The sequence below is a fragment of the Phalaenopsis equestris genome, unplaced genomic scaffold (assembly GCF_001263595.1).
Source record: "Phalaenopsis equestris unplaced genomic scaffold, ASM126359v1 Scaffold000022, whole genome shotgun sequence".
Lineage (NCBI taxonomy): Eukaryota > Viridiplantae > Streptophyta > Magnoliopsida > Asparagales > Orchidaceae > Phalaenopsis > Phalaenopsis equestris.
The window spans coordinates 1,217,228-1,229,777 of NW_018164464.1; the positions used below are offsets into that span (position 1 = coordinate 1,217,228).

The 12,550-nt window shown below is 33.4% G+C and overlaps 1 protein-coding gene across 4 annotated transcripts in view; it reads left to right on the forward strand.

Moving 5' to 3' along the window:
- Positions 1-10,306, forward strand: part of LOC110018439 (oxysterol-binding protein-related protein 1D) — a 43,658-nt gene extending 33,352 nt beyond the window's left edge. Inside the window, exons 7-9 of one of the 4 annotated variants that reach the window (XM_020715755.1) lie at positions 3,965-4,309; positions 5,223-5,386; positions 9,992-10,045. In XM_020715755.1, coding sequence (XP_020571414.1) covers positions 3,965-4,309; positions 5,223-5,386; positions 9,992-9,998 — 516 coding nt within the window. In that variant the 3' untranslated portion in view covers positions 9,999-10,045. Of the gene's footprint in view, positions 1-3,964; positions 4,310-5,203; positions 5,387-9,991 lie in introns of those variants that run through there. The other 3 variants (XM_020715753.1, XM_020715754.1, XM_020715756.1) reach the window with 3 other exon arrangements.
- The last annotated feature ends 2,244 nt before the right edge of the window (positions 10,307-12,550 follow it).

Consider the following 12,550-nt stretch of genomic DNA (forward strand, 5'->3'; position numbering starts at 1 on the left):
ATATATATATATGTATGTATGTATGTATACATTTCTATTTGTATGTATGTATGTATATAACAACCTAATTTCTTTTTGTAGTTTTTCTCCATTTTCTTGAACTTTCCACTTATTTCAATGCCCTTTCTACACTTCTTCCATGGTACCCACCTACAAAAGAAATCATTAAAGCTATAACCTTACTTTGGTTTACAGATTACTTTCTAAACTTCTAGCTACATGTGTTATTACAAATATTTACAGTATTTTTTTATTTTTTTCATTCTGTAAATGCACATTTTCAACAGTTTGCCAACCTTGCCTACATTAATTTTTATTCAGCTTCGAAGGTCTAATTTATCCTCCCTTTGCAGATGATTATGCAGGATTATTAGTTTCTCATGTTTTAAGTTTCACCTTCTTATCTTATGATAATTATTTCTTTTAATTGTTTTTTTAAAATAATATACTACCAGAACTATTGTTTTCTCCGTGCTAAACCCATTCATTTTTTCTTAACTTTTTAACATTCAATAGAATCACTTATAATTTTTCCGTTATTTTTGACATTTTCTATTATAAAGTGTTTTTTTTGCAAAATGGAATTCTTTTTCTAATCATTTGTCATTATCATTAGTCTTTCCCCAAGTATTTGGGGTTGCTTTATGTGTTATCATTCTTTATTCATTACCGAGATGCTAAACATATTATTCACGAATCATTTTGAGTATGTTCTATTCATGTTGCCCAAATTGTCTCTCTTCTTTCATCTTTATTTAATGTTAGTTTTAGCTGCTCATTTTAGTGGATGCATTTTCTATCACATATTTTTAAGTTCAAATCATATATTCATTTCTATTGTTGTGCTTTTGGGTTAACAATGGCAGTTCTTCCTTTTCAATCGTCATGTTTTCTTCGAAATAGTGGATAATCAAGATGGGGATGATAAACTCTTCCATAAAATTTACGGAGATTTTTATTAACCAAGTAATGCTGTGTGAATGCAGGCCTCGTAATGTTCATTAGCCAAAATCCAAATACTCTCAAACTAAATAAGCAGCTAAGAGAAAAATATTTTCAATGGAAGTTGATGTTCTTGCATGTTTTTTCTCTTAATTTCATTGTTAACATTATCACTACTTAGCTTTCCAATTTGGCATCTACTTTCATTGTTGTTTAATTTTGTTTAGAAATCTATTTGGACAATGATATTAACATTGTTTTTTTTCTTTTGGTTGCCTTTTCGTATGGATTACAATCACCTATTAATCCATGTTATTATTACAAAAGAGTGAATGATACCAGATTTAATCTAACAACGATAAGCAAATAAATATTATTATAGAAAAAAGTAGTAGGAAGTTACAACAAAATCGAGGAATGGGAAATAATAATAGACACAACACACAATTCAATTAGGGTTCTATTCAAATGGGTTCAGTAGTCAGTTAGGTGGTTTGGAGGGCAGGGTGATGATAGGGTCTGCAGCTGGGTGCTAGTGAAAAAGGTAAGGTTGGGGCAGGAAGTTGCAGGTGGGTGGTAGAAAATGCGGGGTTGGACTGCAGGTGCGGTAGGAGGCAGGGCTGATTGTGGTAGGGATGTTGGGTGGCTGGTGGCTGGAAGACAAGGTGTGAGGGGTTTGGTTGCAGGAAGATGGCAATACGAGATGTCCGACGACAAGCTGCAAGGGGTGCTTCTGTAGGAAGACAACAAGGAGAGTTGTTTGGAGGCTGGGCGAAGGCTGCAGAGGAAAGGGAAACAAAAGATAATCACCACTTTGGAATGAGATACAACCGAAGCACCACTTGCCCGTGATTAGAAGGGAAAATTTGGAGACATTGACTGCTGTCCCGATATAAAACAAGACGAAAAAACTCATCACAAACACAGAAAATCACATACTTATAATACTAGGGTAATTAAGGATGGAGTCCCTTCAGTTAAGTGGCAATCCTACGACTAGAAAAGATCTTATGGCCCTCAATTCCATTTGGCTTAATCGGTTCATGTAGGGGCTATAGTTCTCCGTGCTAAACCCATTCATTTTTTCTTAACTTTTTAACATTCAATAGAATCACTTATAATTTTTCCGTTATTTTTGACATTTTCTATTATAAAGTGTTTTTTTTGCAAAATGGAATTCTTTTTCTAATCATTTGTCATTATCATTAGTCTTTGCCCAAGTATTTGGGGTTGCTTTATGTGTTATCATTCTTTATTCATTACCGAGATGCTAAACATATTATTCACGAATCATTTTGAGTATGTTCTATTCATGTTGCCCAAATTGTCTCTCTTCTTTCATCTTTATTTAATGTTAGTTTTAGCTGCTCATTTTAGTGGATGCATTTTCTATCACATATTTTTAAGTTCAAATCATATATTCATTTCTATTGTTGTGCTTTTGGGTTAACAATGGCAGTTCTTCCTTTTCAATCGTCATGTTTTCTTCGAAATAGTGGATAATCAAGATGGGGATGATAAACTCTTCCATAAAATTTACGGAGATTTTTATTAACCAAGTAATGCTGTGTGAATGCAGGCCTCGTAATGTTCATTAGCCAAAATCCAAATACTCTCAAACTAAATAAGCAGCTAAGAGAAAAATATTTTCAATGGAAGTTGATGTTCTTGCATGTTTTTTCTCTTAATTTCATTGTTAACATTATCACTACTTAGCTTTCCAATTTGGCATCTACTTTCATTGTTGTTTAATTTTGTTTAGAAATCTATTTGGACAATGATATTAACATTGTTTTTTTTCTTTTGGTTGCCTTTTCGTATGGATTACAATCACCTATTAATCCATGTTATTATTACAAAAGAGTGAATGATACCAGATTTAATCTAACAACGATAAGCAAATAAATATTATTATAGAAAAAAGTAGTAGGAAGTTACAACAAAATCGAGGAATGGGAAATAATAATAGACACAACACACAATTCAATTAGGGTTCTATTCAAATGGGTTCAGTAGTCAGTTAGGTGGTTTGGAGGGCAGGGTGATGATAGGGTCTGCAGCTGGGTGCTAGTGAAAAAGGTAAGGTTGGGGCAGGAAGTTGCAGGTGGGTGGTAGAAAATGCGGGGTTGGACTGCAGGTGCGGTAGGAGGCAGGGCTGATTGTGGTAGGGATGTTGGGTGGCTGGTGGCTGGAAGACAAGGTGTGAGGGGTTTGGTTGCAGGAAGATGGCAATACGAGATGTCCGACGACAAGCTGCAAGGGGTGCTTCTGTAGGAAGACAACAAGGAGAGTTGTTTGGAGGCTGGGCGAAGGCTGCAGAGGAAAGGGAAACAAAAGATAATCACCACTTTGGAATGAGATACAACCGAAGCACCACTTGCCCGTGATTAGAAGGGAAAATTTGGAGACATTGACTGCTGTCCCGATATAAAACAAGACGAAAAAACTCATCACAAACACAGAAAATCACATACTTATAATACTAGGGTAATTAAGGATGGAGTCCCTTCAGTTAAGTGGCAATCCTACGACTAGAAAAGATCTTATGGCCCTCAATTCCATTTGGCTTAATCGGTTCATGTAGGGGCTGGCTGAAACAGTCCAGGAAGTGCAAGGTTGCCGCATCCGCACAGGCGTGAGATATGCCCCGCTCCACATTAATGATGTGCCAAAATAGTCAAAACTTTTTACATTGAGTCATTTTAATCCAAGATTCTATAAATGTGCCAATTTAATTCGTGTACTATTTTAATATGGGCTGAAATAATCTATACGGAGGACTATTTCATCCCCAATTTAAAATGTATGAGGACTCATTTAGCATTTCTATAGATTTTGGGACTAAAATGGGCCCGACGTAAACACTTTTTTACTTAAGATAGTTCGATTTCCTATTTATTACTTGGTAGTCAACTAAGACTGTTTGAAAATAATTGCTTCTATTTTGTGAAAGTAGTGGATTATCTATTCTTTCTTTTTTAATTTTTCTAGAACAATTTTTTTAATCCGTTTAAACTTCTAGGTGCATGGATTTATACAAGATAATAAAACAGGAAACAAGGTTGCGATGTTGTTGGGCAAGTGGGATGATGCAATGTACTATGTACTTGGTGATCCTAGTACTAAACCGAAGGGTTATGACCCAATGTCGGAGGCTGTTCTTCTATGGGAGCGGGACAAGTCTATTACCCAAACCCGATACAATCTTACTCCCTTTGCCATATCATTGAATGAATTAACACCTGGTATGTTGGAGAAACTACCCCCAACAGATTCACGGCTTCGGCCTGATCAAAGACACTTAGAAAATGGTGAATATGAGTTGGCAAATGCAGAAAAGCTTAGACTTGAGCAACTACAGAGACAGGTAAATTTCTTTTATTGCATATCGCTAATTTTATCCATTTTGTTTTCATCTTGTGATGTTAAAAAATGAGTCATAAATTTTGTTACTGCCTCGCACTCTATTGCTTAAATTTGCGTTTTTCTGTGTTAGAACTGATATGAGTATTTTCTACAACATTAATGATATTTAAACTCTTGCGCATCTTGTTTTTTTGATTGCATGCCTTCTTTCTTTCCCAACATTACATTCAGGTTTGTAAATTTACATGTAATTTTTAATTTAACTAGTGCATCTTTCTAGGATTCAGTTTACATTAATAGAATCCAATTCCCAGTCCCAACCGTACACAAATTTGAAAGGCCCAACTTTCTTTCTGGTGGCATTTTTCTTTATCCTGGATGAAAAAGGAAATCTTCTATGGTCATTTTTATATTGTTTTTTTATCAAGTATATGATGAGCTTTCACAATTCTTCTTTTTTGATTGATCATATTCTTGACGGTTAAGCACAATAAAAGTAAGCGAAATTTACATACCTAGCACAAAATTCTTATGTATTTACATATCTCCCACCTAAACTTTCATTTTTATATACATAGCATTTTGGCACTTCAAACCTTTGCTAAAAAGGTATATTTTATTTTTAAAAGGTGATAAATATGAAAGTTTAGGTGGTATTCAAGATTTGAGTGTTATTTGTGTAAATATGAAAGTTTAGGTGTGAGATGTAAATACATAAGAATTTTGTGCTATGTTTGTAAATGCCAAGAAAAGTAATTGGATGATTGGTGGCAATTATCTTTCATAATTCTCAGTTGCAAAAATTAAGTGCAAGTTCTAGGACTGTGAAAGTAATTTATCCAATTATAGCATAAATTCTATTATTCTAGTTTTCTTAAATTAGATTGATTTGTAGGTTTTGCACCCATTTACAGGCAAGGAAGTTGCAGGAAAAGGGGTGGCAGCCCAGGTGGTTCAAGAAAGATGCAGAAGATGATTGCTACAAGTATGTCGGCAGGTACTGGGAAGCAAGAATGGAAAGAAAGTGGGGCGGAATTCCTAATATATTTGGTCAGAACTATGCTATGCACAGTGTAGAGTAAGGCTTCTTTCTCAGTTCCATAATTTACTTTTGGGAAATTTATATACATACCACACAAGTTTTACGTATTTACATATCTAGCAACCATAGTTCTATATTTACACTTATAACGCCTTGGTATCATAAACCTATGAATAAAAGTGTATTTCACTTTCAGAAAATAGTGAAGTTGGTATTTATAATGTGATGTTAAAGATTTGGCTGGTATGTTATGGAAAGTACTAAATAGGAAGTTTGTATATTAAGTAGCCTAATTTTAGATCTTCTCTATATTAGGTTTATTCCTAATATGTAGAAAGGGAGTGTTTATAAGTATGTAACATATGATTTTAATTAGTGAATAAAAAGAAAAGAAATTTTTCTCCCATGGTATCAGAGATGTGCACACCTACTCGATTTGACGTCGTTCTTGCACGCAAGTGCTGCCTTGATCACATCAGTCGTCTTTTTTGGCATCGATCGGTATGCCATTTGTCTTCAACCTTCATTGCATCGGTCGTCGAAGCTTCTTTAATTGTCTCCATCGTTCGTCAAAGCAAGTTTGACCCTAACTCGCCGTAGTTCTGTGTGCATTGCGCGGCCTCGTTTGCACTAATCAGAACTTTCTCTTTTTGTGATGGTATTAGAGCATTTGTCATCGTCGACTTCATTTGCAACTTCTTCGTCATCGTCGGCTTTGTCTACAACTGCCTTCTATGCTTCGTTTTTTTTCTGGAAGCAATTGGTCTGCGACGTCATCGTTCGTCTTCAACCTCAAGCTCATTCTAGTTTCGTCAACATCTGTATAGGTCTGTTACCTCTGTTGTTGTGTTCTGTTGTCTACTTGTTGTTCAAGTTATTTGTGTGTTTTCGCTTCGTCGATGTTTACTTAGGTTTTTTTTTCTCGGTTGTTGTGTTCCGCTGTTTATTTGGTCTTCGAGTTATTTGTCAGTTCGTCCTTAAATACTGAATGACATCGATTATGGTTGGTGAACACACATCCTGTGCAGGTTTTGTTTCATCGATGACTAAGATTATAGATGAGAAGTCGAATGACATCAATTTTTTTTTTTGAATAAAACTGTTAGACTATTTAAGAAGTATTCTTGAAAAGAGTCACCTTATTGACAATCCGCCGTCTACTTGGTCATGAGTTATTTATTAGTTCATCCTTCAATATTGAATTAAATCGATTATGGTTGGTGACAAAAATAACTTGTGACAGGTTTTGTTTCATAAATGGCTAAGATTACAGATGAAAAGTTAAATGACATCAATTTTTTATGGGATTAAAACTATGAGACTATTTAGGGAGTATTCCTTAAGAGCAAAGAACACAAATGCGCCTAAATAGTTTTGGATTGATGTAGTTTCTGTTGTATATACTTTATTTATTAGATGCCTTCTACTATTTTAGAGAACCAGACCCCATACGAAGTTTTATTTCGAGCTCTCTTTTTATTATTGAACCACACATATTTGGGCGAACTTGTTTTGTTCGTGATACTCGCCCACAAATGTCTAAACTTGATCCTAAATCATTATGGTGTGTTTTTCAAGGTTATTCTCGTATGAGAAAGGGTTTCAATATTTTTTTCGTCTCTTAAATAGGTACATGATTTTTGCTAACGATACATTTCATGAATTAACATCATTCTTTAGTGACTCATTAGTATTTAAATCCTCACCAGATTCTGATGAGTTGTTATCGTATCACATCTTAAGTTCATACCTTGCTCCATCTCCATCTCCATCTCCAATGCCTCAACCCAAACCACTTGTCACTAATATTTACTTGAGAAGACCTCGCTCCTCTAATCCTACTCTGGCATCAGTTTCGTCTTCTTCAGTGGATCCTCTCCTCAGTGATCTTGATTTTCCTATTATTTTTGAAGAGGTAAATGTCAATTCATCCATCCCATTTTCTCTTGTATTAACTATAATCAATTATCTTCCACTGCATGCTCGTTTGTTGCCTCTCTTGACTCTTTTGAGATTCCAAGATTTGTTCAGCAAGTCTTATCTCATTTTGGGTGGAGGGCTGCAATGTTTTATGGGATGAATGTTTTAACTAAAAATGAACTGTGGGAACTAGTTGAACTACCTTATGGAAAGAGGGTTTTCGGCTATAAGTGGGTCTTTGTTGTTAAGTTTCATTTTGATGGATTCGCAGGCTAAAGGCTATGCATAAACTTATGGGATCAACTTCTTGAGCACGTTCTCTACGGTAGCTAAGTTAATTTCAGTTTGCTTACTTATCCTTGGCTGCAATGAATAATTGGCTCCGTCATCAGCTGGATGTGAATAATTTTTTTCTGTATGGTGATCTGTGGAAAGAGATATACATGGAGCTACCTTGTGGGTTTGTTGCTCAGGGGATGTTTGGGAAAGTATTGTCTTCAAAAGTCTCTATATGGATTAAAGTAGAGCCCTCGAGCATGGTTTGAAAAATTTAGCAAAGCAATAGAAGTGTTTTGGATGCAGAAAAGTAAAAGCGACCACACTATATTTTATAAGTAATTTGCTTCAAGAATCATTCTATTGGTTGTTTATGTTGATGAAATTAATATTACCAGAAGCAATGAACAAAGAATTTTATCATTGAAATCATTTCTCAAAATCAGTTCAACACTAAATATTTGGGTACCTTAAAAGTACTTATTGTGGATTGAGGTGTCAAGGAGCAAGAATGATATCTTTCTATCTTAATGAAAGTATGTGTTGGATTTGTCCGTAGAAACTGAGAAGTTAGGAGTTAAGTCATGCAATACTTCGATGCTTCCTAACTAGAAACTTGCCAATGATGGAGAGCTTTTTAATGATCTGAACGGTATAGGAAGTTAGTGGGATAATCGAACTACATCACGGTAACTCATCTTGATATTTTGTATTCAGTTAGCACTATAATTCAGTTTATGTTTTTCCTCACAATTCAATATTGGCCAGCTTTTGAGGAAATACCATGTCATCTTAAGGGAGCTTCTAGACAAGTTATTTATATCAGAATCATCAACGTAGAAATATTGAATCTCTCTCATACAAAATTGGGCAAGTTCCAAGATTGGTTGAAGACCGATTACTGTATATTGCATCTTTAGTGGTAGTAATTTGGTCGCATAGAATGGTCCAGTGTTGAATTTGAGTATCGAGCACTGGCACAACATTCGAGTGAATTGATGTGGATCTTATAATTCCCAACCAAAATGTGTTTTATGATGACTACTCTAGCAAAGTTGTGGTGTGATAACCAAGCTGCAATTCATATTACTTCTAATCGTGTCTTTTATTAACTAACAAAATATATTGAGATAGATTGACCTTTTGTTTGTGAAAATATCATATTTTTCAAATAAATCTAAATCAATTTAATTAAAAAAAAAAAAAGTTGGCCGCTCACGTAAAGACGGGGGACAACTACGGGACATTTTCACAAAAGACCCTTCATGGAGCAAGAGTCACTCATATTTATAGCAAACTGGGTATGATCAATATCTATGCTCTAGCTTGAGGGGGAGCATTACGGAAAATAGTAAATAGGAAGCTTGTATATTTGGCAACATAGATAGAATAGGTTTAATTACAGTTATTTTTTATAATAGGTATATTCCTAATATGTAGACGGGGAGTGTCTATAAGTGTGTGACGATTTCAATTAGTGAATAAGAAATGAAGTTTTCCTCACATTGTAAAAGTAAATTCACAAGAATTATGCTCTATGTAAATGCCCCTTTACTTTTTCTTTTACTTGTCATTATTCGGCTTTGATGTTAGTTTTGTAAGATGTTGACCAATTTATTGAACATGATAGGGGAAAAAATTGAAGCGAAAACGATTCTCATTAATACCAAAGCTATGTATTTACATCTCTAACACCTAAACTTCACTTTTTCTTTACATTTATACCATCCAAATCTTTCTCATTGCATAAAAAATACCGAAGCTATGCATTTACATATCTAAAACCTAAACTTCACTTTCTCTTTACATTAATCCCGAAGCTATGTATTTACATATCTAACACCTAAACTTCTCTTTTTCTTTACATTTATACCATCCAAAGCTTTAACATCACAAAAAACACCACTATCTTAACTTCTCGAAAGTGAAATACACCTTGTCGTGCATACGTAAGATAGCATATATGTAAACGTTGAAGATTAGATGTTAGATATGTAAATGTATAAGAATTAAGTGCTATGTATGTAAATCTTCCTTATTGTTATCGCGCTATAATAAGCTGGATAAAATTCATATGAATTCATATTAAGATTAGTGCAATCTTAAACTCCATTCCGTTCAAATTTTTATTGAGAAATTTATACACAGACTACACATTTCTTATGTATATACATATCGAACACCTTAAACTTTCATAATTACATGTATAACACTTCAGTATCGTAAACCCATACTTGAAAATGTGCATTTCACTTTTAAGAAGTATATCTGTAAACATATAAGTATACATGTAAATACATAAGAATTATGTGGTATGTATGTAAATGTCTCTTTTGAGTGCTATATATGTAAACATAGAAGTATATAGGTAATTACATAAGAATTATGTGGTATGTATGTAGATGTCCCTTTTTATTATGAAAATTCTCTTGTTAATTTTAACAGCCTTTGATTTAGTTGCAGATCACCAGCTGGAGCAGAGAGCCTATTATAACGTGGTTATGAAAGATTAATTGCCTTTGCTGCTGTGCATGTTAGAGGCTCTGAAACCCACAAATTGTAAGTTCTTTAGAATGTATTTTACAAGGGAAAAAATTATTGATCTATTCTGTTATATGATATCTTGATATTATTATTATTATTATTATTATATTTATGTATTTTCCATTAGATGTGAGGATCATGAGGGATTAGGTTTTCAGTATTGTCAAGGCATGCAATTATTAAAATTCCCTCTAATGTACATATTTATTTGTGGTTGTGTTGAATTTTGGAAGATTTACATATTTATAACACTTAAAACTTCATTTTTTGCACGATTTACAAACACGTAAATTCTCAGAAAAATATTAAATCAGGACTCCTAACGTAGAGCTACGTTTAAAGTCTATTGATATGCGGACACGTGGAGGTGATAGAAAAATAAAAAAAAAATTATTTTAGCGCTGGGATATATTCCTTCCGTGTTATTTCACATTATTCAAGTGTTATTGTGATGATATTCATGTGTTATTGTGTTCTGAGAGTATTTCTTGTGTTATAATAACACAATAACACATTAATACCACCACAATAATACCTGAATAATGCGGAATAACTTAGAAGGAATATTCTTCTGTGTTACCGGGCCGGATCATTGAAAAACACGCGCGTTTTCTTGAAGCCACGTAGCTCTATGTTAGGAATCCTGATGTAATATTTTTCCCGTCAATTCCTATGTATTTAAATATCTTAACTTAAAACTTCAGTTTTTACATATATTTCACCTTGCCTATGCATGAAAATGTATAAATAGTGTGCCAGATTTGTGAATAGGAATGTTTTGGGTGGTATGCATGTAAGATTTTTATTTGGCCAAGATTAAATGAGTATGTTTTGTTATGGGATCTAATACATTGGATGACTTGGACTGCAAAAATTTTGGGCAAAGCCTGACTTTTGAAATAGGTTTTGTGGCGCTTTATTATTTGATGAGTGGTCGAATGATTGTGCAAATTAATGAAATCATAGGTTTGTTTTAGGTAATATGTGTACATCTTTTTTGTAATTATTATTTTAGAAAGATTTACATGCTTACCACCTCACTCTTTTATGTATTGGGATATCCAACACTTCAATTTTAGGGGCAGCTACATACCACTAAAAAGTTTCTACAAAACTAACACCCTCTTTAATTTGAAAAAATATTACATTACGTGCGGATTCCAATGAAATTACGCCGTGGATGTGATTGGTTTGGTAACTCAAGGAATATTCCTCTCGTGTTATTCATGTGTTATTGTGTGTTATTTATATATTATTAATGTGTTATTTTGTTATTATAATATCGAGAATATTCCCAAAACACAATAACAATTGAATAAAATACAATAACACTTGAATAACACACAATAATACATGAATAACACGAGAGAAATATTCTCTTGTGTTACCAGACCGATCAACTCAGCGGTGTAATTTCATTGTACTCGAACATAACTCTACATGCAGAGTCTTGATGTAATATTTTTTTCTATTCGTTTTCCAAATTCTCACTCGAATATCAAGATTCATAATAAAATCTCTACATAAATTTTTAATTTTTTTAATTAAATTTCGATGATTTGATCGGAACACACGTAAGTATGCTAATTTTATAGCTAAAAAAAAAAGATTAGGGGGCTTGTTTTATAAATAATAAAGTTTGAATTGCTATGCATGTAATTATCTTTATTCTTTTCATTTGTAGCATTTTACATCTGCATGGAAATGTTAATTTATTTTTTTTTTAATTTAAAATAATAATATTTTCAATGTGATATAAAAGATTTAATGTAAAAAATAAGGCTTCGATGTCATTGTCAGATATGTAAATTCATAAAAAATGTGGGTGCCAAAGAAAACTTAACCAAGAGCTCATAATCTGTCTCCCGTAATTGCACTTCTCATTTGATGTCTTTACCCTTCAAAAGTGCTCAAGACTTGAAATTGTTTAGACTGGAATATTATGGAATCCATTGAAGAGAACAATAGAAGCTTTGATTGAATGGTGGAATGAAAAAAATACAAGTATATTTTTTTATTTGCTTCATATATTATTTTCACTATTTGGTGTGAGTATTACACTTTTATTTGTACTATTTGTAGGTTAATCCTGTTGAGTATAAATTTTGTTATAATGGAATAATGACCAAGTTGGAAGAGAAATTATACATAATGTTTGCCCGTATGGTAGCAACTTGGGGTGGATGTTTGGCTGCCAAGCTTGGGCATGCTACCTCATGAACTACGATAGACTGCAATTGACTCATCACCTGTAGAGGAAATTCATGAGGGTGAAAGCTCATGGATTTTAAAGTTTGAGTTTAACTGTTACACGATTGTCAAATTAAAGAAAATATATAAAAAAAGAACTTGAGCGGTAGAAATTTCTTCAAAATTAAATTGAGGCATTAGTTTATGCTTTCACATCTAGTAGTGAAGCTATATCTATGCTAAATGCTTCAAAGAAGTTTGTTATAATAT